The sequence below is a fragment of the Geotrypetes seraphini genome, chromosome 9 (assembly GCF_902459505.1).
Source record: "Geotrypetes seraphini chromosome 9, aGeoSer1.1, whole genome shotgun sequence".
NCBI classification, from domain to species: domain Eukaryota; kingdom Metazoa; phylum Chordata; class Amphibia; order Gymnophiona; family Dermophiidae; genus Geotrypetes; species Geotrypetes seraphini.
In genome coordinates this window covers 175,283,887-175,310,451 of record NC_047092.1, presented here as the reverse complement: position 1 = coordinate 175,310,451, position 26,565 = coordinate 175,283,887, and the positions used below count along the sequence as shown (strand labels likewise).

At 47.9% G+C, this 26,565-nt stretch overlaps 1 protein-coding gene across 3 annotated transcripts in view; it reads right to left on the bottom strand.

Annotated features, from left to right (window-relative positions):
- Positions 1 to 5,380: 5,380 nt before the first annotated feature.
- The window catches only part of KCNMB2 (potassium calcium-activated channel subfamily M regulatory beta subunit 2), a 256,991-nt gene continuing 235,806 nt past the window's right edge, over positions 5,381 to 26,565 (bottom strand). For all 3 annotated transcript variants that reach the window (XM_033959693.1, XM_033959692.1, XM_033959691.1), the window contains 3 exons: positions 25,315 to 25,485; positions 22,240 to 22,435; positions 5,381 to 6,190 (listed from right to left, as the gene is read on the bottom strand). In XM_033959693.1, coding sequence (XP_033815584.1) covers positions 5,906 to 6,190; positions 22,240 to 22,435; positions 25,315 to 25,485 — 652 coding nt within the window. In that variant the 3' untranslated portion in view covers positions 5,381 to 5,905. The remainder of the gene's footprint in view (positions 6,191 to 22,239; positions 22,436 to 25,314; positions 25,486 to 26,565) is intronic.

Sequence of the window (26,565 nt, the reverse complement as noted above, 5' to 3'; positions counted from 1 at the left end):
ATGAGAGAGGCCTTGTAGATTTAGGACGTAAGCATGTGCGCAAATGCCGATATTCTAGTCACTTAGCCGCATATTACGCTATGTATTATTTTGTAAGTATCTGCCTATTTTTGATGGCACGTAGTTTGCAGGGGATCGTTCACATCGGCAGAGTTTAGATCAGTGGTATGGCCACTCAGTCCCACTTCCCCAAATTGTAGCACAATCTGATGCTACTGCTAGGGGGGGACCCCCGAGCCTCCTCCAGTGGCCAGAAATTCTCCACAGCAAGCAATTGGTGGCACTTTCCAAGAACTGCCGCTGCACCAGTCGGTGACAGGTCAAAGCGCACGACGACAAAGGCGTGCCGACAACCCAGCGCAGACAACTGAGCGCAAGGTGGAAGCACGCCGAAGAAAAACAGTATTTTAAAGGGCTCCGACAGGGGGTGTGGGGGGAACCCCCCCCACTTTACTTAACAGAGATCGCGCCGGCGTTGTGGGGGGTTTGGGGGGTTGTAACCCCCCACATTATACTGAAAAATTCACTTTTTCCCTAAAAAAGAGGGAAAAAGTTAAGTTTCCAGTAAATAAGGGGGGTTACAACCTCCCACAACGCCGGCGCAATCTCTGTTAAGTAAAGTGGGGGGGGGGGTTCCCCACCAACACCCCCTGTCGGAGCCCCTTAAAATACTGTTTTTCTTTGGCGTGCTTCCGCCTTGCGCTGTTGTCTGCGCTGGGTTGTCGGCGTGCCTTTGTCATCGCGCGCTTTTGTCTATGAACCGCACCAGTCCTCTCCGTGTATGCACAGCTTTTGCACATATGTGCCGCAGCAGATTCCAGATGTGCCCCGACGAGATGCTGGAAAGGAGGGGATGCATCGGCTGACTGCTCATAGGACGTGCATCTCGCCGCCGCCTCTTCTCCTCACCAGCGTCACCCCTCCTCCAGGATCCCCCACTGGAGTGACAGGTTCAAGAGCGTGGCCAGATGGGCCTCCACACATGCGCGGACATCGACGTGATGATGTCACGCATGTGCGTGATGACATCGTGTCGATGTCCTTGCACTTCTGGGTGCCTTCCAGCCAGGGCACTGGGTTTAGTATGGCGCCGGCCGAAAAGTTTGCGGGACACTGACATGTGTGAAACTGAGCATGTGTGGGAGGAGCAGCATGGCGGAATGTACCACTGACTGGACCCATGGAATGTACCACTGACTGCCAGTGTTGGAGACCGTAGAGAATGACACGGTGACAAAATTCATCACCGTTCCGGTCCCCGCGGATAACCGCGGGAAATAATCCCATTTCATTTTCTAGTGTCTATTTCAGCCTCAGTCCTTCTACACCAGCATTCTTCAAAGCAAAGCTTGAGGGTTAGTGGTTGTGGCCATTCATACTCTGATTCTTCCCTCTCTCCTTAAAGAATGACATGAAGATGGTTTCCCGCGGTTATCCACGGGGACGGGAACGGTGATGAATTTTGTCACCGTGTCAAATGGAGAGTTTCTTTCTGGCAGAGGAAGACCTGTTCCACTGGTGGGGCGAGGAGAACCACTTTCCCAGACAGTGGCGTAGCACCCGGGGCAGTGGTGCCCCTCCCCCACTCTTTCTTCCCTGCCCCCCTGCCATGCGCGCATGCCCCTTCCCCATACCTTTTTAATTTTTGCACCAGCAGCCACCAACATACTGCCCGCGTTGGCTTCGGCACTATCTCTGACATCACTTTCTAGACGTGGGTCCAGGAAGTGATGTCAGAGGAAGTGCCAAAGCCGATGTGGGCAGCACGATGGTGGCTGCTGGTGCCGAAGTTAAAAAGGTATGGGGAAGGAAAGGGGGAGGGGCGGAGAGGAGGAAGGGCTCCGGCGCCCCGAGCAAGATGGTGCCCGGGGTGGACCGCCCCCCTTGCCATGCCACAGTCCTCAGCTCAGATACTTGGGGGTCACAGATAGGGCACAGATTCTCTAAACAACCACCGGTAGGCGCCCAAGCGCAGTGAAAAACGCTGTTTAAATTACATTTTAAACAGATTTTCAAGGCGCCTAAAAAAAAAAAATCGGTGCTGGAATCCTGCCTCCAAATAACGTCACCGTAGGCGTAGTGCTAATGTTGGACGTGGCATTAGGTGCCATAAAAGCGCCTACGGGAACCCAATTCATATCAATGGCAGGCGCCGGAAATGCAGGTCTGAAAAACTGGCTCTACCTTTCCAGCGCCTACCTTTGCTGAGGGACCAGTTCTCAAACTGGCGCCATCGTGCGACTGACACGTGATTTTCAGGCGGCTGCTGACAACGGCGCCAGTTATAGAATCCAGGCCTCTGTGTCCCCTCATTTTGATGCCCCCCAATTCAACATCGGGCTATGCTACTGATTTGGTTGGAATATAGGTGGAGACGTGTCGGGACATTTAATCTCACCTAAGGTGGGTGTGGTTTCACTTGGAAGTGGCCTTGGGTGAGCTTAAGCGGCTACCACAGATGCCTGAAATGTAGCCCCCCTCTCCCACAACCCCACCCCGGAACCTCCAATACCCCACAAACCTTAACCCCTCAACACCCCTCCAAGCCTACAGGCCCCAATCCCACACCCCTAGGTATACCCCGACACCCCCCATCCCGCACTCCTCCGTATCTCACAGGAGAAAGTCCGGCTACAGGGATGCTTACACCCTCTAGTTGGCAGGCCTACCTCTCTAAAATGGTGGGCCTTCCCCTTCCCGGTGCATTCTGTAGGGCCTTAGGCATTTGGGCCAATTGGAGTCTTAGGCCTCCTTCCCAGTGCACTGGGAGTGGCCTAAGACTCTGATTGGCTAGATACCTAAGGCAAGGGATCCCTAGATCAGGCAGGTGAGATTCTTTAACCGGCGCCTCTAACATAGTTAGAGAATCGGGGTTAAGCATCTGTCCATTAGGGCAGATGTGATTCTGTATAGGACGCTGGTTTGCGATTTTCAGCTGCTTCATAGGCGGCTGCCGAGACCGGTGTCCTATACAGAATCTATCCCTATTATTTTGTAACCATATGCATGTAATTATCTATGAGTAGTTATGCTAATATTCTATAAAGAAAAGTAGGCAACTCCATTTCCTTTATAGAATCAGGCTAAATAACCACATTCACAATGCCCATATAAAGGTTCCCTCTTATAGAATTATCCTCTAACTGCATAGCGTGTTGGGGTTCAGGAACTGGGTGGGTTATGGGTTAAAATGGGCCTGGAGTGCACATTGCAGGAAACACAGAGTACATAGTGCTCATTGTCACTTGTGTAATTAGCATGGGTGCATTTACCCCCTTCTTAAGACAAGATTAATTGCGAGCAAATGTAATGAGCCGTAAGTATCAGTAATTGGGTGCTAATTAGCACCAATTTGAATTGGTGCACACATCTTCCTACATGCTATTCTATTACAATGTGCGCCCAAATCCTTTAGCATGTAACTCAAAGGGGGATTGATCTTAGGAGGTATAGACTGGGCCAGGGGAGTTCCTAAAAAATTAATGCTCAGTGTTATAGAATACCAGGGATGTTCCCAAATCAGGCGCCGGGAACTAAACCTGGTTTTCAGCAGGTGCAAGTCCTAAGACCCAGATTTGGACCCCGAAATTGGCACTCAGGCCCAGATTCTGTAAACTGCGTCCCGATTGTAGGCAGCTGTAGGCGTCCTACAGCTGTCTAACCAGCCAATCGGGACGCATGATTTTTTTTTTTTTAAAAAAAAGCTCCCCAGGCAGGCCGCCTACATTGGAGGCAATGCCGGGAGCATAGGGAGGCAAAATGCTGGCCTACATTGTAAGGAGATGCAGCCGCTACACTTATCGTGGCAAAGGATCTCCCTGCTGCGATAAGTAAAGCAGCCACAGCTGCAGCTGCCAATCCCCCCATCCCCATGAATGAACGCGGCAGGAGGGATGCCCAATCGCTCCTGCCCGGAACACCCCCCACCATCAGGAGGGTGCCCAATCCCTCCTGCTGGACCCCCCACCCGAAGATCAGGGATACTCTCCCTGGACCCCCCAATGAAATCTCCCCACCAGCCCCGGACCCCCCTGCTAAACTTTAAAGATGGCCGGCTGGATGAGTCTTCCCACCGTCCAGCTGGCAGGCCTGTCTTCATCGGAATGAGGTGGGCCTGCCCCTTCCCGGTGCATTGTGGGATGCACTGGGGAGGGGCCTAAGGCCTGATTGGCCCAGGCACCTAAGGCCCCCTCCTATGGGCGGGGTCTGGGGAGGGTGAGGGTTTCTTTGGGGGTTCCGGGGAGGGTGGGGTTTTTTTCTGTAATCTTCAGGGGGAATGTTCTGGCAGGAGGGATTAGGTACCCTCCTGCCGGCGATCTTCAGGGCAGGTGGGGGGTGTTTTGGGCAGGATGGATTGGGCATCCCTCCTGCTGCATTCGATCGGGGGGGGTACTGGCGGCCGCAGCCATGGCCGCTATACTTATCATGGTAGGGAGATACCTTGCCGCAATAAGTGCAGCGTCCGCGTCTACTATAACCCCATTGTCTAACTGGCGTCTGAAACATGGACGTCAGTTACAGAATTGGGTTTATTTTAGGCGGCCTTAGGCCCGATTCTATATCGGACGCCCGTCGGCATCTGAGACCAGGCATCCTATACAGAATCCGGGCCTCAGTGCTAATCTCTAATGGGTGCTAGAACAGTACTGAGTGCTGATTTTTTTGGGAGGTACCTATGTTTGAGCACCAGTTAATGAATTTAGCCCCAGTAAAGTAAAAAAAACAACCGACTGCTCTTTCATAAATAGACCCGTTTGATTAGTTTACAGAAAGATAAATATGGAAATGATCTCACCCCACCCTACCCCTCATTTGGAAGTAAAGCATAGTAAGGAGGGGGTTGGACCGCCCCAGGCGCTGTCTTGGTGGGGGCGCCAGCACCTTTCCGCCCCCCCCATGCCACGCTTGTGCCCTCCCTTCCCCATCCCCCCTGTGCCTCTTTAAAATCTTCACCAAAGTATGCAACTACGCTAGCCTGGCTCCCTCTGAAATCACTTCTGGGTCATGGAACCAGGAAGTGATGTCAGAGGGAAAGCCAATGCCTGCGTAAGCAGCAGGCTGGCGAAGATTTAAAGAGGTTCGGGGGTGGGAAGCAAGGGCTCATTTGTGGCATGTGGGCCCAGAAGGAGTGGGGCGGGTTGGCATGGAAGGAACGGGGGTGGGGCGGGAGGAGGAGGCGCCACTGCCCCGGGAACCTCTTATCCATGCAATGCCACTGACTATTTTTGAATGGCCCACAAGGATAATAGACTTAGGTAAGAGTGGGCAAAGCCAGTTTAAGATAGAGGGCGCTGTAAATCTGCCATGTTTCTTTGTAAAGTAAGCATGATCAAAGGTTAAACTGAGCCTTATTTGTGACTTACAGAAAACACCACAGTACTAGTTCCAGCATGAAACAATATTTTGGGAAACAAGGAACAAAGTTTTCTTCTGCATAATAATGACATCATGTTTGCATATAGAACAGCTTTTTGCATTATTGCTCTACTTATAAGAAAAGATTAACGAACTTAGAAACAATTAGACATAGAAACTTAAGGTTCTTTGGTGAAGAATGGAAAACAGCATATTGTAAATCAATGTCAAAAGATCCTTTACAGAATGTGTGTGTGTGCTTGTATTTGTTTTTGTATTGTATGTGTATGTGTCTGTATATGTATGCATGTATGTTTACATATGTGTGCATTTGTTGATATGTATGTGTGTGTGTTGGACATTTATGTGTAAGTTTATGTGTCTTTATATGTGTGTGTGTTGGTATACATATGTTTATATAGGTGCCTGTATATAGGTGTGGGTTTGCGTGTCGGTACGTATATGTATGCTCAGCTATCTGTGTGCATGTGTCTGTGTGTGTGTTTCAATGTTGTATGAGTGTCCATGTGTCCACACGTGTCTTTATTTTTTATCTGTTGATCCTTTGGATTCTCTCGCAGAGAAGGGAGAGGTACTGCGTAAGTTTCACCATAGCAACAATGGCGATTCCGCCAATCAGCATGGAGGACGGCCAGAGCAGCGAGTGGAACACCACGTGTGAACTGTACAGTTTGGTTAAGAGAACGTTTTTCTGAGTTCCTTCTGGGTCATAGAAACACGAAAAACGCTGGTATTTCCGGAAGTTTTCCATGATAACGTTCACAAGAGACATGGACTCGTCATAGTTCTTTCCACACCTGGGGACGTAGGAGCACTGTAAAAGGAATGGAAAAATGTTTACGGACAGTATAAGTTACCTTTACTGGTGGAAAATCTGGACCCCCCTAGCCCCTCCCCCAGGCCTGCCCAGTTCTGCCCATCCCTGCCCTGTAACGCCCTCCTCCCTCCTCCAGTCCTGCCCTAGCACTCCCCCCCCCCCCCGCTGCCTGCTCTTGTCGGGCAGGAAGGAAGTCTGTGCATGCATGGATGCCACGCGATGACATCACGCAAATGCGCTCGTGCGCATGATGCCATCACGTGACATCCGCGCATGCGAAGCCTCCCTCCCTGCCCGACGTGATTTGAGGAGGCTTTTCAAAACCCGGACAAAGTGCCGGGAAATCCGTACGTCTGATCACCCTTAGTAGGAGGAGCATTCGATTTTTATTTGCACTTTTATACGATATGAAGTCAGAACTTTGACTCAGCTGTAATTTTAGAAGGAAGTCTACTTGAACCTTTCCAGCTATACATACGGATCATTAATGCTTCCCTTTGATCCTTTGCTGCCTCTTTTAGCTTCGTAATATGTTTAAATGATTTTTATTATTCCAGCAGTAAGAAGCAAATACAAACAGTAGTACCAGTCAGGAAATAACATTTTCAACAATACAATCAGTTCCCCTCCCATCCCCAAGAGTCCATGGCCAGTCCAACAGCTGAGAGTGGGAATAAAATCTTAAAGATTCAAAAGTCTACTGTGAGCACGCGGTGTGAGGTCCCGCCAGAAGTGCTCCCATACCTGACAAAATTTGCGACCCGGGCCAAGAGTCAAGTCTCCCACCATGCGTCTCTCCAGTGTTGCGTGCACTATCATTAGGGATCTCTATTGTGCATATGACGGGGGATCACGGGAGAGCCAGTTGGTGAGGATGGCTTTTTTTCCCATCCAAAGGGCTCTGGAGATAAATGCTGATATTCCCCTGGGTTTGGGCGAGGCTATATTATAAAATCCAAATAACGCCCTCGGTTGCGGAAGCCATCGCCTTCCCCAAAGCGATGTGGTATATAGGCCAAGATGTCTCCAAAACTGTTGGATTGCGGGGCAGGCCCAAAACATGTGACTCAAAGATGCGTGAGCCTGATTGCATTTCGGGCAAGAATGCGACGCAGTAATCCCCATCCGGGCTGCATGTTCCGGTGGAATGTAAAGTCTAAGAACAATTTTCAATTGCATTTCCCAGTGAGTAATATTGGGTGACACCTTTTAAATGTTCTTCAGGACCCGTTGTAGCTGATGAGCAGTCAACTGGCAATGCAAGTCCTCAGCCCACGCTGTCGCTAATATATCCAGATTCGTACTTGGTTGGCAATCCCGGATCCCCACAATATGAAATCGTAGAGGAATCCTCTGTTGGGCTGAAAGGCTGAAGAGTTCCGAAAGCGCCTCCCTGCAGACTTCAGTAAGGGCAGCCACTGGGAGGGACTGAACATAGTGACGGGTCTGGTAATAGGCGAAGAGATTAGCTTCATAATAATATAATTTTTGTACCCTGCTTTCCAAATGACGCTCATGGTGGCTCAAAGCATTATTAGAATTTAGATTCAATAAGTTTGCACCTGAAAGAGCTTTCAATCTGTTAATACCTGAGGCTAGTGGCACAGATTCCAATTCTAGGCCAATGCAAGTCACAAGTACCTGGCCAAAAACCCAAATAGTAGCAACATTCCATTATCTCAGAGTAAGCAAGATTCCGGAACCCCAAAAAGTAGCAACATTCTATATAGAATCTCAAAGAATAGCAAGATTCTAGAATCCCAAATATTAGCACCATTCCATGCTACCGATCCAGGGCATGTAGTGGCTTTCCCCATGTCTTTCTCAATAAGAGACTATGTACACTTCTCCCTCCGGATTCGCGGGGGATAGGGGGCAGAGCCGGGCTGCAAATGGCAAAAAAACGCGAATATCCGGCCCTGACCCACCCCCGCCTTCCCGGCCTTACCTAGTGGTCTAGCCCCGTGCAGATCGCCATTAGGAAATGGCTGCTGTGAGTTCCCCATGTCTCTCGAGACTACGACGGGAACTCCCTACAGCTATTTCCTAATGGCGATCTGCACGGGGCAGGAGCTTAGGATCGCTCCTGCCCCGAAAGCCCACTAGACCACCAGGTAAGGCCGGGATGCCGGGAGGAAGACTTAAGGATGGGTTTTTTTTTTCTTTTTCCCCCTCCCCAAAAAATCGCGAATATGTGAAATCGTGATTACTGAAACTGCAAATGGGGAGGGGGAAGTGTATATTATTTAGAATATTTTTGATTTTTCTTTCCTATTTTCAAATGGAGTTCTTTTTTATTAATTTGATTAAATTATGTTGTTAACCGCTTTGATCCTATTTAGCTAACTGAGTGGTATAGTTGATATTTTTGTTTGTATTTTTATTTAGCTATCTATATACTGCCTATCAAGGTTATCTAGACGCAGTGGTTCCCAACCCTGTCCAGGAGGACCACCAGGCCAATCGGGTTTTCAGGCTAGCCCTAATGAATATACATGGAGCAGATTTGCATGCCTGTCACTTCCATTATATGTAAATCTCTCTCATGCATATTCATTAGGGTCAGCCTGGTGGTCCTCCAGGACAGGGTTGGGGACCACTGATCTAGGCGGTTTACAATCAGGTACTCAAGAAATCTATCTAACGTACCTTTGGGTAACGGAGGATTGACTGACTTGCCCCTATGAGTGTCGGGAGCAGCGCAGAGCATTCAGCACGCCAACCTGCGCTAAAACCCACGATTGCGATTTTGTAAAAGGGGGCTAAGACACCATAGTGCGTAATTATAGAATATTGGTTTGGGGTTTAAATCTAAGTGGCCTCTTGCAGAGTGCGGGGGGATGGTGGCAGTGTGGTATAGGCTTGCGTTCTTTTTAAATTAGCTCTTACAGTATTCACAATGTTTGATGGATCTATTCCAGAATATGTACTCAGTCTGTTTTCATTTTTCTCTAATCTAAGGCTTTCAAGAGCCAGAGACTCTTTATCTTTTAATTTTTCCATCATTTTCTGGGGTCCAATACAAGAAAATTTTTTTGAGAATTCTGTTATCAGGCATTCCAGTTTTGGCTTTCCTTCCCTTATGATTTACGAGCTTTCACCTCCTCTACTCCTTTCAAAGCAACTTGAAAACGTATCTTTTAAGAAAATTCCTTTATTAACCATTTTTTAAAATATTTTCTTTTTTTTTTAATCATCTGCTTTGACCCACTGCTGGTAGGAGTTAGCAGACATGTTGGCAGAGGCGTCAACTTCTCAAAATGATGGTGCATGCAAACAAGATAACTTACCCCTCCATTGACACAACGAAAGAGAAGACTCAATAATAAGTCTATATACCAAAGAGCAAAGGAAGGTAGGTGCGATATGATACAGACATTTAAATATCTGAAAGGAATTAATATGCAAACAAATCTTCTTGAGAGAAAGGGAAGTAGTAGAACTAGAGGACATAAATTTAGGTTACAGGGGGTTTGACTTAGGAGTAAAGTCAGGAAGACCATTTTCATGGGAAGGGTGGGATGCCTGTGGGAGATGGTAGAGACGAAAGTAGAATCAGAATTCAAACAACTCCACGGGTGGTAATGTAAAGAAGTGGGTAAGGGTGCGTATTTCCAAAATAAATACAGTGGTACAAACGCCCCAGAACTCGAACAACTTGGAATCCAAACTTTTTTTAAAATTAAGATTTGCCCTGTAATCTGAACGCTGCTTTGGAATCCAAACGTATGGGAACTGCAAGCGTTGCTCAGCCCAAAGCTTCCCCTGACGCAGCTTCCTGTTTCCGCCTGGGAGGGAAGCTTTGGGCTGAGCACCCCTTGCAGTTGCCGTTGCCAATCTTGCTGTCTATGCTGGTGGGGGGCCCGATCTTGCTGTTTCTACGATGTGGGCCCAATCTCACTGCCTCTGCCAGGGGGACCCAATCTTGCTGCCTATGCCAGCGGGGGCCTGATCTTGCTGCCTATGCCAGTGGGGGCCTGATCTTGCTGCCTATGCCAGCGGGGGCCTGATCTTACTGTCTCTGCAAATCTGAGTTTGTGGGACCAAGGGACGGATTAATCCAGTTTCTATTATTTTCAATGGGAAAAATTGTCTTGAAACTCGAATAGGGTTCTGGAATGGATTAAGTTCGGATTCCAAGGTACCACTGTATAAACCCAAACATGCAAAAAGTACCATTGGGCTACAAGGGGAGGAAAGAAACCAAATAAAATACCTCTCGGTAAACAGTATGGAGCCTGCTGTTCAACATGGAACCTTAAAACATAAAAAAAAAAATGGCACGTCATGTAGGTTGAAACAAGAATCTGAGCACTTACCACATCAAGAAACGCTGCAAACTACTACATGAGCTGAGTAGTGTCACTACTGGGTAGAAACCGAAACCAATATGAGGTTTTTCTTTTGGCGCAAAACTATGATGTAATATTCTTTTTGATTTCGTTTAAAAATGTGCACGTTCCCTAGGTTTTTCTGAGATTATTGTTATATCATTGTGAATCTGAATCCTTTGCTTTACCATGGTTGTTCATTTGTACAGTTTTTTTCGTGGTTCATCCTTTTTATCTTAATTTATTTTTCATTTAGTTCATTGTCTATGTATGATTTCGATGTATATACATTTTTGTAGCTCTGTCTTATAGGCTTCAGTCATATACCCCCTGAGGAAGGCTATTCAAGCTGAAACACAGACCTTGCTGGGGTCCAGGACTAAAAGGATTAAAGGACTCTCTGTTAGGCTTGCTATATATTTTCCGTATATGTTATATATGCTGTATCTATATAATAAAACCCTAAGCGCGCATGCTCACTCCCACCTGTGTGCTGCCGTTTTCCGTGCGCTGTAGGGACCCGCAGGTAGGAGTGCGCATGCACGCGGCGGCGTGGAGCCTGTCGGATGCAGCGGCTCTTGCCGTCTGAAGGATAAAGCCAAGAAGCACGGAGCTGGAAGGGAGAGGAGCTGCTCTCCTCCCCTTCCCCAACGGACTTAAAAACCCCCAGAGTTTGCTTCGGGTCCGGCAAGGGCTGCGGGTCCTGAAACCTTCCGATTCAAGCAGCGTCTGCAGCACTTTACACATGCTGCTTCGGGGCCTTCTACTGCCCTGATTTGCTATGCAGTAGAAGGCCCCGAAGCAGCGTGTGTAGAGTGCTGCAAACGCTGCTGGAATCGGAAGGTTTGTTGGGACCGCGGGAAGGGAAGGGGGAGGAGGCAGTAAGGGACTAAGGGAGGCGGCCAGACTGCAGGAAGGGAAAGGGGGGGTAAGGGAAACGCTGCTGCTGCATAGGGAAGTGGTGTGGGGGGAGGGAAATGGAGGGGGAGGGAATGCTGCTGCACAGGGAAGTGGTGGGAGAGAAATGGTGCTGCATGGGAGGCAGGGAGAGAGACAGATAGATAGAAAGAAAAGAAGAAAGACACAGGGGCAGGGAGAGACACAGAAAGACAGACAGACAAAGGGGGCCAGGGAGAGAGACAGACAGCGGGAGGGAGAGAGAGACAGAAATAAAGACACACAGACATATATTCTAGCACCCGTTAATGTAACGGGCTAAAATACTAGTTTTCAATAAATTGGTTATCCTTACAATTGGTTGATCGTGTCCCTTCCCCACTTCTATTCTGTTTACATAAACATAAAGAATGCCTATACGGAAAACGAATGGAAGCAAAACAAAACTTTGGGCTCCTTTTATCAAGGTGCGCTACAGGGGTTAGAGCGTCGGACATTTCATCACGCGCTAACCTCCGTGGCAAGCCAAAAAACTAACGCCTCGTCAATGGAGGCGTTAGCGACTAGCGCGGCAGGCGGTTGAACGCATGGTATTCCGCGCGTTAACTGCCTACCGCACCTTGATAAAAGGAGCCCTTTGTGGTACTTAGATTGTAATTCCAGTAACTGGGAAATAAGAGCAGTGCTAAGCACGCCTATGGTCCCTAGACACATCTGGATGGGCTGGAGTGGGGTTTCGACGACAACCTCTGTAGTTGGGGGGAGTATGTTCGGTACCAAGCAGACTTCTACTGTCTGTGCCCCGAAAATGGCAACAAACAATAACCAGTGACCACTTTGTTATGAATCCAGGTAGGTAAAAAATAACAACTTTAGCTGGGCCATGTGTAGACGATAATACATGCATCCCGAGTCCAATAACATGAGCGATGCCTTATAGAATATTTGGACCCTCAAAAGATGCAATTGAACTGAAGCTTTAAAAAACCTTGTTGATTTAACCATGGATCCTGTAATAAGAAGTTTCAGGAAATATATTTGTTGTGTTTATATATCCAATCCAATCCTTGGTTTTATATACCAATTCATCCCTTACAAAAAGGGCTCAACTCGGTTAACAAGATTTCCTAAATTCAGCTACAGAATGAGATGATTCTGTTCCAAAATTATCTTAGAACGGAAGAATCAACCAGAGATTTTTGAAATAGATAAATTTAACATTGCTGAAAAGTTGTTAAAATGAGAAAGTAACCTGATCTCTGAAGGACGCTCATTCTACATTTTTGCAGAGATTCCCAAATCTGTTCTGGAGGATTCCTAGCTAGTCAGATTTGCAGAACCTCTACAAGGAATATTTATGAGTGACATTGTATGCAAATTTCTCTCATGCATAATCATTGTGGATACCCAGAAAACATGACTGGCTGGGGTCTGCAGGACAGATTTGGGAATCTCTGATCTAGTAGGATTAATGAAATGATAAACAGTAGTATTCTGGAACGGGAACAATTAGAACTTGTGTGAAATAAAGAAACATTACGGTCCTTTCCTTTTCATGGTAATTCTTTCATCCTGTAATAAATGTTTTATTTCTCTAACTTGCTTCAGGGGTATAAGGGGATGGTGCTTTTTCTCACTTTCACTTCCATTATGTATACACTCATGAATAATTCAATTACAGGGTTAATATTTTACAATAAATTATTTAGAGAATATAACTAATAGAATATCTAAGCTGGAACGTTAATATTTCCCAAGACATTAGCTTAATGTTGATAATTAGATTTTCTAATTAGATATCATTCTACAGATGCTCTATCCAGTGGTTCCCAACCCCATCCTGGAGGACCACCAGCCAGTCAGGTTTTCAGGATAGCCCTAATGAATATGCATGGGGCAGATTTGCATGCCTGTCACCTCCATTATATGCAAATCTCTCTCATGCATATTCATTAGGGTTATCCCCAATGAATATGCATTGCAAATCTGACTAGCTAGGAATCCTCCAGAACTTAGGTATGGGTGGCTCTTTTAGAAGCTCTGTTATTTGGATGTGCAAAAACCAGCATTTGGATTCGTATATTGCATTCACATCTGAATCTGTTTTTTTTCTATTATATTCTCAGTCTGATAATTGGTCAGTCTACGCAGAAATCAAACCCATTTGAAGATATTACCCCACAATGAAATTGTATCATGTACAGCAGGGCTGCCCAAGTCCAGTCCTCGAGATCTACTGGCAGACCAGGTTTTCAGGATCTCCACAATGAACATGCATGAGAGAGATTTACATACCTTTGTGCCTCTAACTCTTCATCAGCATGAGCAGCATCTCCAACCTGCTGCTCGCGCCAGCCTCGGCTCTCCCTCTGAAGTCACTTCCTGGTCGTGGGAAGTGACATCAGAGGGAGAGCCGAGGCCGGCGCAGGCAGCAGGTTGGAGATGCTGCTTGCGCCAGAAAAGTTACAGAGGCATGAGAGAAGGGAAAGGGGGGTGGGGTAGAGAGGAGCAGAGAAGAGGGCGGAGCATCAGCGCCCTGGGCACCTCCTACCCTCGCTAGGCCACGGCCTTATTCTGTAATTTGTGCATCCAAATTTGTATGGTAGGCATAAATTTGGGCATGCAAGTCTATAGAATCCAGGAACCTATATTTTCTGTAGTGGTAAAGGCTGCCTATCCCAGCACCTTTGTGAAATTCTCATGTAGAGGCTTCCTTTGCTCGAGCAGCTCTCTCTAATCCTGCAGGCAAAATGCTGACTGAACCACGTACGTTAATATTATTTCTGCTGCTTAGTCCTAATGTACATGAAACTGTTCATCTAATTTGTTCTCCCCTCAGGCTGCCAATAAGCAGTAGTAAAGGAGACACTTGAAGGGCGATTCTGTAAATGCGCATTCGCGTGCCCCTGGTACACGTCAATGCAGGGGAAAATAGCAGGGAAGCACTATTGCATTAGAATACATATGGGTGCTATCGCGTTTATCTGCAAGGGGGCTGTACATGGGAGGAGCATGAGCGGGACATGGGCGGGTCTCCCACTTGGCACGTGTGACTTACAGAACACTGTAATTTATTCACACCTTTGCATTCATGGTTATAGTAATAGTAGATGCCATTTGTGTTTTGTCTCCAGTCAGTTCCTACGACATGCTTAAAGACAAGTACACTTCCCCCTCCGAATCCACGGTTTCAGCATCCGCAGATTCGGTTATTCGTGATTTTTAAACAACAACAAAAAAAATTTAATTTTTCAGGCTATTTTAAGCCATGTAAGCCCCCCCCCTTTTAAGCCTTACCTGGTGGTCTAGCGGGTTTCAGGGCAGGAGCGATCTTCCCACGCTCCTGCCCCTTGCACATCGCTCATAGGAAATGGCTGCCTTGAGCTCCCGTAATCTCTCGAGACTACGACGGGAGCTCAAGGCAGCCATTTCCTATGAGTGATTTGCACGGGGCAGGAGCATGGGAAGATTGCTCCTGCCCCGAAAGCCTGCTAGACCACCAGGTAAGGCTTAAGGGGGGCTTACATGGCTTAAAATAGCCTGAAAAATTAAAATGTTTTTTTTGTTTAAAAATCTCGAGTAGCTGAGGGGAAGCGGGGGTTAGGGGCAGAACCGGCCCAAATATTATTCACAGTTTTTTAATATTCGCGGGCCGGCTCTGCCCCCAACCCCCATGGATGCGGAGGGAGAAGTGTACACTGTTTTTAGTCCATTTCTCTATTTGTGCATTTGACATCAATTGGATCCCTGAGGAAGGTGTGTTCGCCGAAACACGTGTAGGGTCCAGTTGGACTTTTTCATATGTATTTTTATGTTGTCATGGTTTTACTGTGAAAGGATATATAATAAATCATTTTCAGAACATCAGCATCCACAGGTTTTTGTTTTTTTAGGTTGTTGGATTGATTCTTCTGTGGATTTTGGGGTAGAGGTCTGCACGGGAATGGGGATTGCGGGAATCCCACGGGTCCCGCGGGAATCCCCCCTAACCCACGGGACTCCCACGGGGACCCCCCTCTGGCCCACGGGACTCCCACGGGGACCCCCCTCTAGCCAACGGGACTCCCGTGGGGATGGAAGGCTTTGGAAGCAGGGTTTGTCCATATAATATAATGGACACGTCAGCCTTAGTAAAAGAGGGGGTTTATAAGTTAATTACCTGAACATAAAACAAAAAAAGGGTTCCACCAAAGAGATTCCACAAGGAAAACAGCAGCGCAAACACAAAAGAAACTGTGGAATTGATGATCCTGTCAGAAGTAATTGCTGCTTTTTATGGGGACGGGCGGAGATGGAAGTAATTCCTTGCGGGGATGGGTGAAGATGGAGAGGGACGGAGGACAGGGACGGGTGGGGAACGGAGAGGATCCTGGTGGGATCGGGCGGGGATGGGTGGGATTTCTGTCCCCGTGCAACTCTCTATTTTGGGGTCTTCCTTTTTATTTTGCTGTGTGGCACTGCAAGAATGTAGTGACTGTTCTAAATGAGCAAAGTCTTGCAATATGAGTACCTGAATAAATTCATGTAAACCATTCTGAGCTCCCAGGTATAGAAAATTGAATAAATAGTGTGAAAAGCTTCAGCCTCAAAGCCTTCTGGTCTCGCTCTCTCCGAGATTCTCAGATTCAGAATCTCGGAGAGAGCGAGACCAGAAGGCTTTGAGCATGCGCAAATGCTCAAAGCCCAGTCCAGCCCGGCACAGGGAAGAGGGAAGATCTCCCTTGCACCGCCCAGCCCAGCCCAGCCCAGCCCAACGAGGGAGGATCTTCGGGCACTGGCACTGGCACGTCCTGTGCATTGGTGCTGGTGCCGGTGCCCAATCGGGTAAGCGACCGATGTCTTTGCGGTGCTTGGGGGGATGTAGGATCGCGGGGGAGGGGGGGTGACGCGAGCGGGGGGTGGGAGGATGCCGGTTCGCAGGGGGGATGCCGGATCGCACTGAAAAAAAAAAATTTGTATAACGCGCTCACACATATAACGCACATGGTTATACTCGGTTTGTAAAATCATGTATAACGCGCGCGTTATATGCGTGAAAATACGGTAATTATCAAAACTTTTATTCATATCAAAATATCACAATATCAAATAGATTAATATAAAATCAAATACCATAACATATAGACATATAAGACAAACCATATAGCAGAGACAAAGGCTTCATGATCATGAAAAGAGAAGAAAAAAAGGGATCCCAAAAGAAAAAAATTTCCCCCAAAAGATAATCATAGAATCAAATATAGACAAACCAGAAGGTTTTCAATCTTCCAAACAATCCAACGAAATGATCCAAAAGTTATAGAAAAATGTATATGAAAAAATATATATAAACAGCAGCGCAAATGCACCGCTGACGTAGAAAGTGGTGCAACAGTTCAAAACATCACAGTGACAGTCGTCGACATAAAAAAGTATCAAAAAGTTCAAATAGCAAAGAAATGAGTTCAAATGAAGACCAAGTAGAGATGTAGGATTCTGAGTGAGCCAAAAATGCAAGTATAGGGGTGATATTCCGCCCCAGCCCTGCCACCTCAGCCTGTTCTCATTAGTGGGGAGGGCATCGGCGCATATGCAGACGCAACGCGATGATATCATGCCCGCATGTGCGTGTGAAATTACTGAGTCCCCTCCGCGCATGCACGGATGCCCTCCTGACGCGGACAAAGTGCCGAGTTTTGAAAAGCCGTCCGGGTAAATCCAAACATCTGGTAACCCTAGATATGTGTCTTGTGGGAGTAGGGGAGGAGAAGGCCTGAAGGGAGTTATCAGTTTTCAAAATTAGATGGTAGGTACCATCATTGAAGGGCAGTATATGACTCCTCGGGTTCACCTTTCATCGCTCTGTCGCTCTTTCTCTACACCCCCCCCCCCCCCCGAACAAACTGCAGAAATTACACCCTAAATGGGGAGACCTTAACCAGGACTTGTAGCAGAGCGTGATTTAGGAGTAATCATTAGTGAAGACATGAAAGCTGCTAATCAAGTGGAGAAGACTTCATCCAAGGCAAGACAAATGTTGGGGTGTATCCGTAGAAGTTTCGTTAGCAGGAAGCCCGAGGTCATAATGCCGTTGTACAGATCCATGGTGAGACCTCATCTGGAATACTGTGTACAATTCTGGAGGCCACATTACCGAAAAGATGTGCTGAGAGTTGAGTTGGTTCAACGAATGGCCACCAGGATGGCCTCGGGGCTCAAGGATCTCTCATACGAGGAGAGGCTGACTAAATTGCGGCTGTACTCTCTCGAAGAACGTAGGGAGAGGGGAGACATGATTGAGACGTTTATATATATCACCGGTCGCATCAAGGAGGAAGATGATATTTTCTTTCTTAAAGGATCCTCGGCAACAAGAGGGCATCCGCTAAAAATCAGGGGCGGGAAATTTCATGGCGACACCAGGAAGTATTTCTTCACCGAAAGAGTGGTTGATCATCGGAAAGAGCTTCCAATGCAGGTGATCGAGGCCAACAGCGTGCCAGATTTTAAGAAAAAATGGGATGCATATGTGGGATCTCTAAGAGGGTAAATTGGGGGAGGGCAATCAGAGCGGGCAGACTTGATGGGCCATGGGATACCTAAGAGGGATAAGTTAGGGGGGTGGGTCATTAGTGTGGGCAGACTTGATGGGCCTTGGCCCTTTTCTGCAGTCATTTTCCATGTTTCTAAAACCTGTTGTTTCTCTTTCTGTAACATCACCATAACTTATCCCTTCCTTTCTGAAACACTATAAAAACCCTTATCTCCTCTCCTCTCACTTATACTACTGTTCATCTGCTCTTTGCAGGTCTCCTGCTAAAATCTCTCCGTCTCCTTCAATCTGTTCAAAGTTCTGCTGCGTGGCTTTATCTTCCTCCGGTGTCGCTGGGCTCACATAACCCCCTCTCCTCGAGGGACTCCGTCCATTTCTGTATACAGTTCAAACTCCTCGCACTGACTTACAAGTGCATTCACTCGGCAGCTCCTCAGCTATCTCTCCTCTCTTATCTCTCCCACACCCCTCCAGGGGGACTCCGTTCATTGGGCAAGTCACTCTTATCCATATCCTTCTCCCCCGCTAACAAACTCCAGACTGCTCCTTTTATCTTGTGGCACCATATGCCTGGAATAGACTTCCTGAGTCCGTACATCGTGCTCTGTCTCTGGCCCTATTCAAATGCGGGCTAAAAGCCACCTTTTTGAGTCTGCTTTTAACTCGTAACCTTTTGTTCATCTGTTCAATACCCATGTTTTAATCATTCCCATAATAAATGAAATTATCTAATCCCATATTTGTCCTGTTTGTCTGCCTTGAATAGATTCTAAGCTCTATTGGGCTACTCAGCTCTATTTAGCTGGCTGGGAATGACTCTGAATACTGGCGAGTATTGAGCAGAGACTGTCTCTTACATGTTAACGTACAGCATTGCTCACACCAAGTAACGCTGCAGAAATCACTAGAAATAGATACGGTAATAGCATAGAAAGTTCTAGAAATCAAGCACTGAGGGTATCTGTGGCAGGATATTCTTCCAATGACTGAAATATAGAATGAGAAAAATATCTTTTTACGTATTAAATTCGAGGACTATATTACATAGTAACATAGTAGATGACGGCAGATAAAGACCCGAATGGTCCATCCAGTCTGCCCAAGCTGATTCAATTTAAATTTTTTTTAATTTTTTCTTCTTAGCTATTTCTGGGCAAGAATCCAAAGCTCTACCTGGTACTGTGCTTGGGTTCCAACTGCCGAAATCTCCGTTAAAACCTACTCCAGCTCATCTAAACCCTCTCAGCCATTGAAGCCCTCTCCTGTCAGGAGATTTTTTTTTGTCACATTTATTTTTTTGGTCGGGGCTATTTTGTGTTAGGGCTGATTTGTTGGGGCTATTTCATAAGAGCTATTTTGATCTGGTACCCTAAAGCCACCCCTAAACTCCGTCCACAAGATACACTTCTCCCTCCGTATTCACGGTTCAGCAATCGCGGTTTCGATTATTTGCGGTTTTTAGCTTGCTGGCTCCTCCCCCCCCCCCCAATTACATCAGCTTGCATAGAGATATCGCCAATTCCAAGCGTTTACAGAGAAAATCGCCGATTCCCAGCACTTTCTTCACCGTGTTTTGCCTCTCCTTCAAGAACAGGTCAGGTCTCCTGCCATGTTATTCGCTGTTTCACCGTATTCACGTCCTCCCTGCCCGACACAGCTGTTCAAAACCATCAAAGCTATCAGGACCCCCGGACATGTCCTCCAAAGGAGAACATATCCGGGGGTCCTGACGGCTTTGAGGGTCACAAAGGAGAACATGTCTGGGGAAATCCGGATGGCTGGTAACCCTATGTGTTCCTGTCTTCTATAGCTATTACATGCTATGTCTTCACTTGCTGCTTGAAAAAGGTAAAAAGCAGGTGAAGCCGAGGGAAGACAGGAAGTTCTGAATCTGGAGGGCAGCAGGCAGCATACAATGACACCTCATCGGTTCATATTTTGGGAGTGTCATGGCACCTCCCTGGCTCCTCCCATTCCATCCTCTATGATTCAAAGTGTTAGTCACTCCAGCAAATAAACTCCATCTAGGACACAGTACTATTCCGTGCATCTTAAAAAATGGTCCCTTGGAATATATCTTTATATTCAAGTGAATATTATTTGCTTGTGATTGCGCGTCGTCTGATTTGCTATCAAAAATGCACAAGGTGTTTCTTAGAACTCCCTTGTAGCCTCTCATGCTTTCACTCCGGGTATCTGTAAACTTTCCTTCCTCTTTGAAACCTGCTTGCGTTTTCGCTGTGCAGAGGCGCTAGCTGGCAGGTGCCATCCCCAGTGTGTCCTCTCCTGCCATGGTTACCAAACGTTGAAAGGTAATGAGAATGTATCGGCCGTCCTATAACCATGGTTACTGTATTTATACATTTAAAAAGCTGCAGGCACCACCGTTGCTGGTGGTTAATGAATGACTTGGCCCTACAGCTCATGTATAAACATAAGGTATAGTTTCTCGTTGTGTGTGGAGCCAGCTCACTGCTACGCCGTTCCCAGTGCAATATTTACATGACAAATAATGAGCCTGAGGCACACAGTAGATGAGATGCAGGCCAGGGTTTGCAAAATGGAGAGAAATGAGCGTGCAAGCCTTTGTCTGATTTCTCATTTTTCTCAATCGTTGGCTGGTATTTTTTTTTTTGAGGAGTGCAGATTTTGTAAATCCCGGGAGGGCCATATGCTATTGAGATTACATCTTAAAATAAGTTTAATAGTAAACACAAAGAAATCCTTTTGGAAACTAGCGAAAACCAATAGAGGGTATGACAACAACATTTTTTTAGTTTTTGAAATGCACCTTACTCTCACCCTTCCTGGAATTTATTTTGTTCTCCTACATATTTTATTTGGCTCAACATTTTAATAAATGTTTATTCAGGTGCTTTAGCTAGATTGTGAGCCTTTTGGACAGATAGCGAAGTTTCAAGTGCCTTATACGAGTATTATTTATTATACGCCACAAACAATTGCTGGATATGTGGGCCATAAATCCTTAAATAAATAAACAGACAACTGCCCAATGCCTCAGCATTAAATGTCGCCAGTACAGAACACAAATTTTCCAATCAGGGGCCTATAGCAAGTTTAATCAGAGGTCGCTGGCAGAAAATACTATAGTGGAGAAAAAAAGCCAGCAGGCATTAAAAAAGTCCTCTATTCAAATCATGTATCTGGGCCTTTTCGGGCCACACTATTGGAGCAGCGATTGTGAAACGAAAGGGCCTGATGTCATTAGATGGTTTGGTAGCAAGCCTGGAATGTTTGGACTCTTCAATCTTCAGGGTTGCACTGGATATGGAGAGCGGCAGGGAGGGGGGGGGGGCACACAATCTTTTGCGCCCTCCCCCCTCCACACACACTTTGGTCTCAGGCTTCCTCCCAAAACCTGAGATCCGGCTATGTGCCGGTTCCAGAGGGAACCTCAAAACACTTCTTTGATTCCTTGGACCATTTCATATCCTTTGGTCCACTATGGACATTGTTGCCCCCAGCCCACCCTCCGTATCCTGTGATCACTGCAATCAGTAGCATAGTGAGGGTAGGTGGCACTATCCGCGCCCTCCTCTCCGCCCCCGCTCCCCCTCCTTCTCCCCTCATGCCACACTCACGTCTTCCCCTCCCCCCCAGCAGCTTCTCCAGCCTGCTGATTGCACCAACGTTGGCTTTCCCTCTGACATCACTTCCTGGCCACATGAGCAGGAGTGATTTCAGAGGGGAAGCCAGGCCGGCGCAAGCAGCAGGCCGGAGAAGATGCTGGTGCTGGTGAAGATTTAAAGAGGTCCAGGGTGAAGGGAAGATGCAAGTGTGGCATGGGGAGGGTGGAGAGGTACCAGCGCTCCTAGCAAGATGGCACCCGGGGCTAGGGTTACCAGATGTCTGGATTTCCCTGGACATCTCCTTTTGAGGACATGTTCGGGGAGTGCGGATGGCTTTAAAAAAACCCAGCACTTTGTCTGGGTTTTGTATAGAGCATCCACACATGCATGGATGTCCTGCCCGACGAGAGCAGGCAGCGGGGAGGGGGGGGGGGTGCGAAGCTGGGGCGAAATTGGAGGCGGTGCTGGGGCGGGACCAGGGCGAGGATGGGCAGGCCTGGGGGATTTGGATTTTCCAGACGGAGTATCTGATAACCCTACCCGGGGTGGTCCACCGCACCCCCACCCCCCTCACTACGCCCCTGACTGCAATCCATAACAAAATAAGTTTCCCTACCCCATGTGCATCTAAAACAAAATTAAATGACATTGATAACTGGGCATCTGGAAACTTCATTTCAAAGTGCCCGTCCGTACCTCTGAATTCGTTTTCAACGTCTCTTCGTTGTGGTAGAGAAGGAGCTTCTGTCCGGAAGATGTCAGGTTGACATAGACCTGCAGACAGGGGTATTGAGAGATTTTCCAGGAATCTGGACCGCAGCTAAATGAGCAGTTGAATGTTTCTGTGATGGATGCGTTGAGCAGGGTGCACTGGGCCTCTTCAGTCCAAACGCTGAGCAAACAGAAAGGTTGCACAACATCGAGAAATGACCTTAAGGCTGGGATAGTTGGTTTTTTTTTTTTAATTTGCAATTTAAATTTAATCATTACAGCAAAATACAGGCACCCAAACAAGAAACTAAAGCTACAATGGCTGGGATATTTCAAATAAGTCAGGGAAATGCCCTAATAGAACCATCTCAGTCACATATTGGCGTTGAAAGATGCTCTCACTGAACATTACGCTCCCTTTCTCTGGAGAACATCCCACAAAAATCGTCCACCTTTATTAGCAGTCTTGAGAACTTCTAATCTGCCTGCGTTCCTCCACCTCCGCCTTGTTTGCTTCCTGACATCCCTTTCCTTCAAACTCTCTTCTGTAGACTTCTTGGGGGGGGGGGGTCAACATTCAGTGGGTCCAATATTGAGACCGTGAGAGGCCACCCAGCCACGGCAATCCTGGATATTCAATGCCGGGTCAGTATTTGGCCACTGGCATGGAATTCCCAGGTCAAAGTTCACCACCGTGGACTTAACTGGCCAAGCCACTATTTGGCAGTTGGCCGATTAAGGCCTAGTGGCCAAAGATAGACCTGCTTTTAAAGTGGGTCTATCTTCCTTTAATTTCTGAATGAATTTCACACACATCCAGGGATTATTATTTGATAGATATAGTACGTGCTGTCTAGTGCAGCAATTGTTTGTATATTCTGTTGCACTTTATCTTGATTTTTAAAATGAACAAAGAATTTTAAAAAAGCCGTCCAGTCACTGAATATTGGCGGAGGATGGGATATTCAATGGGAGATAGCTGGCTATGGGTTCATAGACAAAACCACCGAAGACAAAGGTGCGCGCCGACAACTGAGCGCAAGATGGAAGCGCACGCCGAAGAAAAAGAGTGTTTTTATGGGCTCCGACGGGGGGTTTTGTTGGGGAACCCCCCCACTTTACTTAATACAGATCGCGGTGGCGTTGTGGGGGGTTGTAACCCCCCTCATTATACTAGAAACCCCCCACAACGCCCCCACAATGCGGCGCAATCTGTATAAAGTAAAGTGAGGGGGTTCCCCCCCACACCCCCCGTCGGAGCCCTTTAAAACAGTCATTTTCTTCGGCGCGCGGCTCCACATTGCGCTCAGTTGTCTGCGCGCGCCTTTGTCCCGGCACGCTTTTGACCTGACACCCTGGCTATGTGCTAATTTTGGCTGGCCAAAGAGTGCTGAATATAGGTTGGAGTGTGATTTAACCAGGTCAGGGGAGGGAGGGCTTCTTCTTGGTTAAATCACGCAATTGGATCTAATCCTGAGTTTCAGCAGTGGTGGGGTTACCAGAAGTCCGGATTTCCCGGGACATGTCCTCCTTTTAATGGACATGTCTGGGGGTCCGGACGGCTATTCAAAATTTGGCACTTTGTTCGGGTTTTGAAAAGCTTCCCGCTAGCAGCGGCATCGGGACGGCATCTGCACATGCGTGGATGCAACGCGGTGATGTCACCAGCGGATGCGCAGAAGCCCTCCCGACAAGGGAACAGGTTGCGGGGCTGGGGCAGAATGGGGCGTGACTTGGGTGGGCTCGGGTGGAACTAGGCGGGCCTGGGGGCAGGGCCATGGGTGCAGATTTTCATTCCCGAAAATCTGGTAACCCTACCCATGTCCAGCATCAACCCTCATGGTCCAGCATCTCCCTCTCTCCTTCTCTGCCACAGCTTCTCCTGGTTTTTTTACCTTTTCATCATTAGTTAACAGGCCAAGACACAATCTCCTATACCAGGGGTAGGCAATTCCGGTCCTCGAGAGCCGGAGCCAGGTCAGGTTTTCAGGATCTCCACAATGAATATGTATGAGATGGATTTGCATGCACTGCCTCCTTGAGATGCAAATCTATCTCATGCATATTTATTGTGGAGATCCTGAAAACCTGACCTGGCTCCGGCTCTCGAGGACCGGAATTGCCTATCACTGTCCTATACAGATGCAACTTTATCATGTTATGTATTCTCTACCACAGCTGTTCATTGACTGGCATAGACTCAAGAGTTTCTATTTTGTTTCACTCACTTATTTGATATACAGTGGAACCTTGGTTTACGAGCATAATTCGTTCCAGAAGCATGCTCGTAAACCAAAATACTCGTATATCAAAGCGAATTTCCCCATAGGAAATAATGGAAACTCGCTTGATATATTCCCACCCCCCCACCCCCCTGAGGCCAGTGATGCTGCTCCCCCATCCCGCTCGCAAAGGCCCCCCCTGCGTGAACCAGCACCCCCCACCTGAACAACTTGAAACTTACCCCCCCCCCCATCTGGCACCGGCACGCAGCCCACAGGACGTGCCGGTGCCGCTTGAAGAACTTCCTGCCTCTGCCGGGCCTTGAGCATGCATCTGCGCATGCTCAAGGCACTCTAATTCTCCCTCTCACCGAGTCAAGGCAAAAGATCACGTGAAGGCCTTTCAGCAGTGGCGTAGCGAGGGTAAGAGGTGCCCGGGGCAGTGCCCCCCCCCGCGCCCTCATCTCCACTTTCCCCCTGCTCCTTTCGTGCCCCTCCTGCCCGCCACACTCGTGCTCTCCCTTCCCACCCCTACCTCTAAATCTTCACCTGCGCGAGCAGCTTCTCTGGCCTGCTGCTCGCGCTGGCGTTCCCTCTGGTGTCACTTCCGGGCCTCGCAACCTGGAAGTCATTTCAGAGGGAGCCAGGCTGGGTTGCTCATGCTGAGAAGGTGGGAGGCGGGGAAGGAAGAACGTGAACGTGGCGTGGGGGGAGGGCAGAGAGGCGCCGGCACCCCCACCAAGACGGCACCCAGGGCAGTCTGGCCCCCTCCCGGCCCCTCCTTACTCACCACTGCCCTTCAGATCTATTCCAAGAAAGCCAATAACAGGAAATTTACCTTTGCATGTAGGATCGAAGCAGTGTGATTCCTAGTACAAAGTACATCATGATGGAACAGACCATCATGCCTAGTCCCAGCAGGATTGCCCGGTCCTCTCCTGCTTTCAGAGCTGTGACTGTTTTCCTTTTATCCAGAAGATCATGGTCCTTGATTTTTTGGTAGATATTTCTGGGATTGAAAACAACACAACCTTACCACGAGCTCTGCGCTCCGTTCAACGAATCCTGAAACAGGGACACTTAAAGTATGTGAAAGTAATTGCATTTTTAAAAAACATATTGCCTGATATTCAGTCGGCAGCGGCCTTTCTTCTAGACCAGGGGTGGGCAACTCCGGTCCTCGAGGGCCAGAAACCAGTCGGGTTTTCAGGATTTCCCCCAATGAATATGCATGAGATCTATTTGCATGCACTGCTTTCGATGCATATTCATTGGGGAAATCCTGAAAACCCGACTGGATTCCGGCCCTCGAAGACCAGAGTTGCCCATCCCTGTTCTAGACCATCGCTGGCTAGATTAACCCCCGATATTCAGCGCTGGGCCATGTCTGGGTACCAGAACTGAAAGTCCAGGGTTAATTCAAAGGGTCCTGGCTGCTGGAGATTATATGGTTTTGGCCACTATGCAGCTGGGGCCCTCATACGACAGTTATGCAGGTCCTGGCTGAATATTATCTGGGATTCGCATAACTTTTTTTTTTGGGGGGGTTCCCCCTCTTAGCCTCCTCCCTTTTCCCAGAAACAGCACCCCTCTTTCCATACATTCTCCCTCTAGCCTGCAACAGTAAGAACCCCTCATGTCCTTCACCCAAAATTGTACCCCACTGCTCCTGATCCACACAGGCCTTCTTGGCCTACTTACTATACTTGCAGGACCAGTCAGTGGCGTAGCGAGGGTGAGAGGCGCCCCTTCCCCCCCCCCCGCTCACAGGAAGTGACGTCAGAGGGACAGATGATGAGGTCGCAAGGAGCACATTGAAGTTTGTGTTGCTCGTGCAAGTGAACAACTCGAGGTACGGGGGAAGGGAAGGGGGAGCGCGTGTGGCAGGGGGGGATCGGGGAAGGAGTGGGGGCGGAGATGACGGCAAGGGAGGCGCCTCTCACCCTCGTTACGCCACTGAGCATAAGGTAGTTAAAACGAGAGGAAACATGCTGGAATAAGGGTACAGTGGAGGAGAGTGTGAGAGAAAAGGGGAGATGCTGAATTGAGGGTGGTCTGGTGGAAGGGAGGGAAGAGAGAGGGAGGTGAG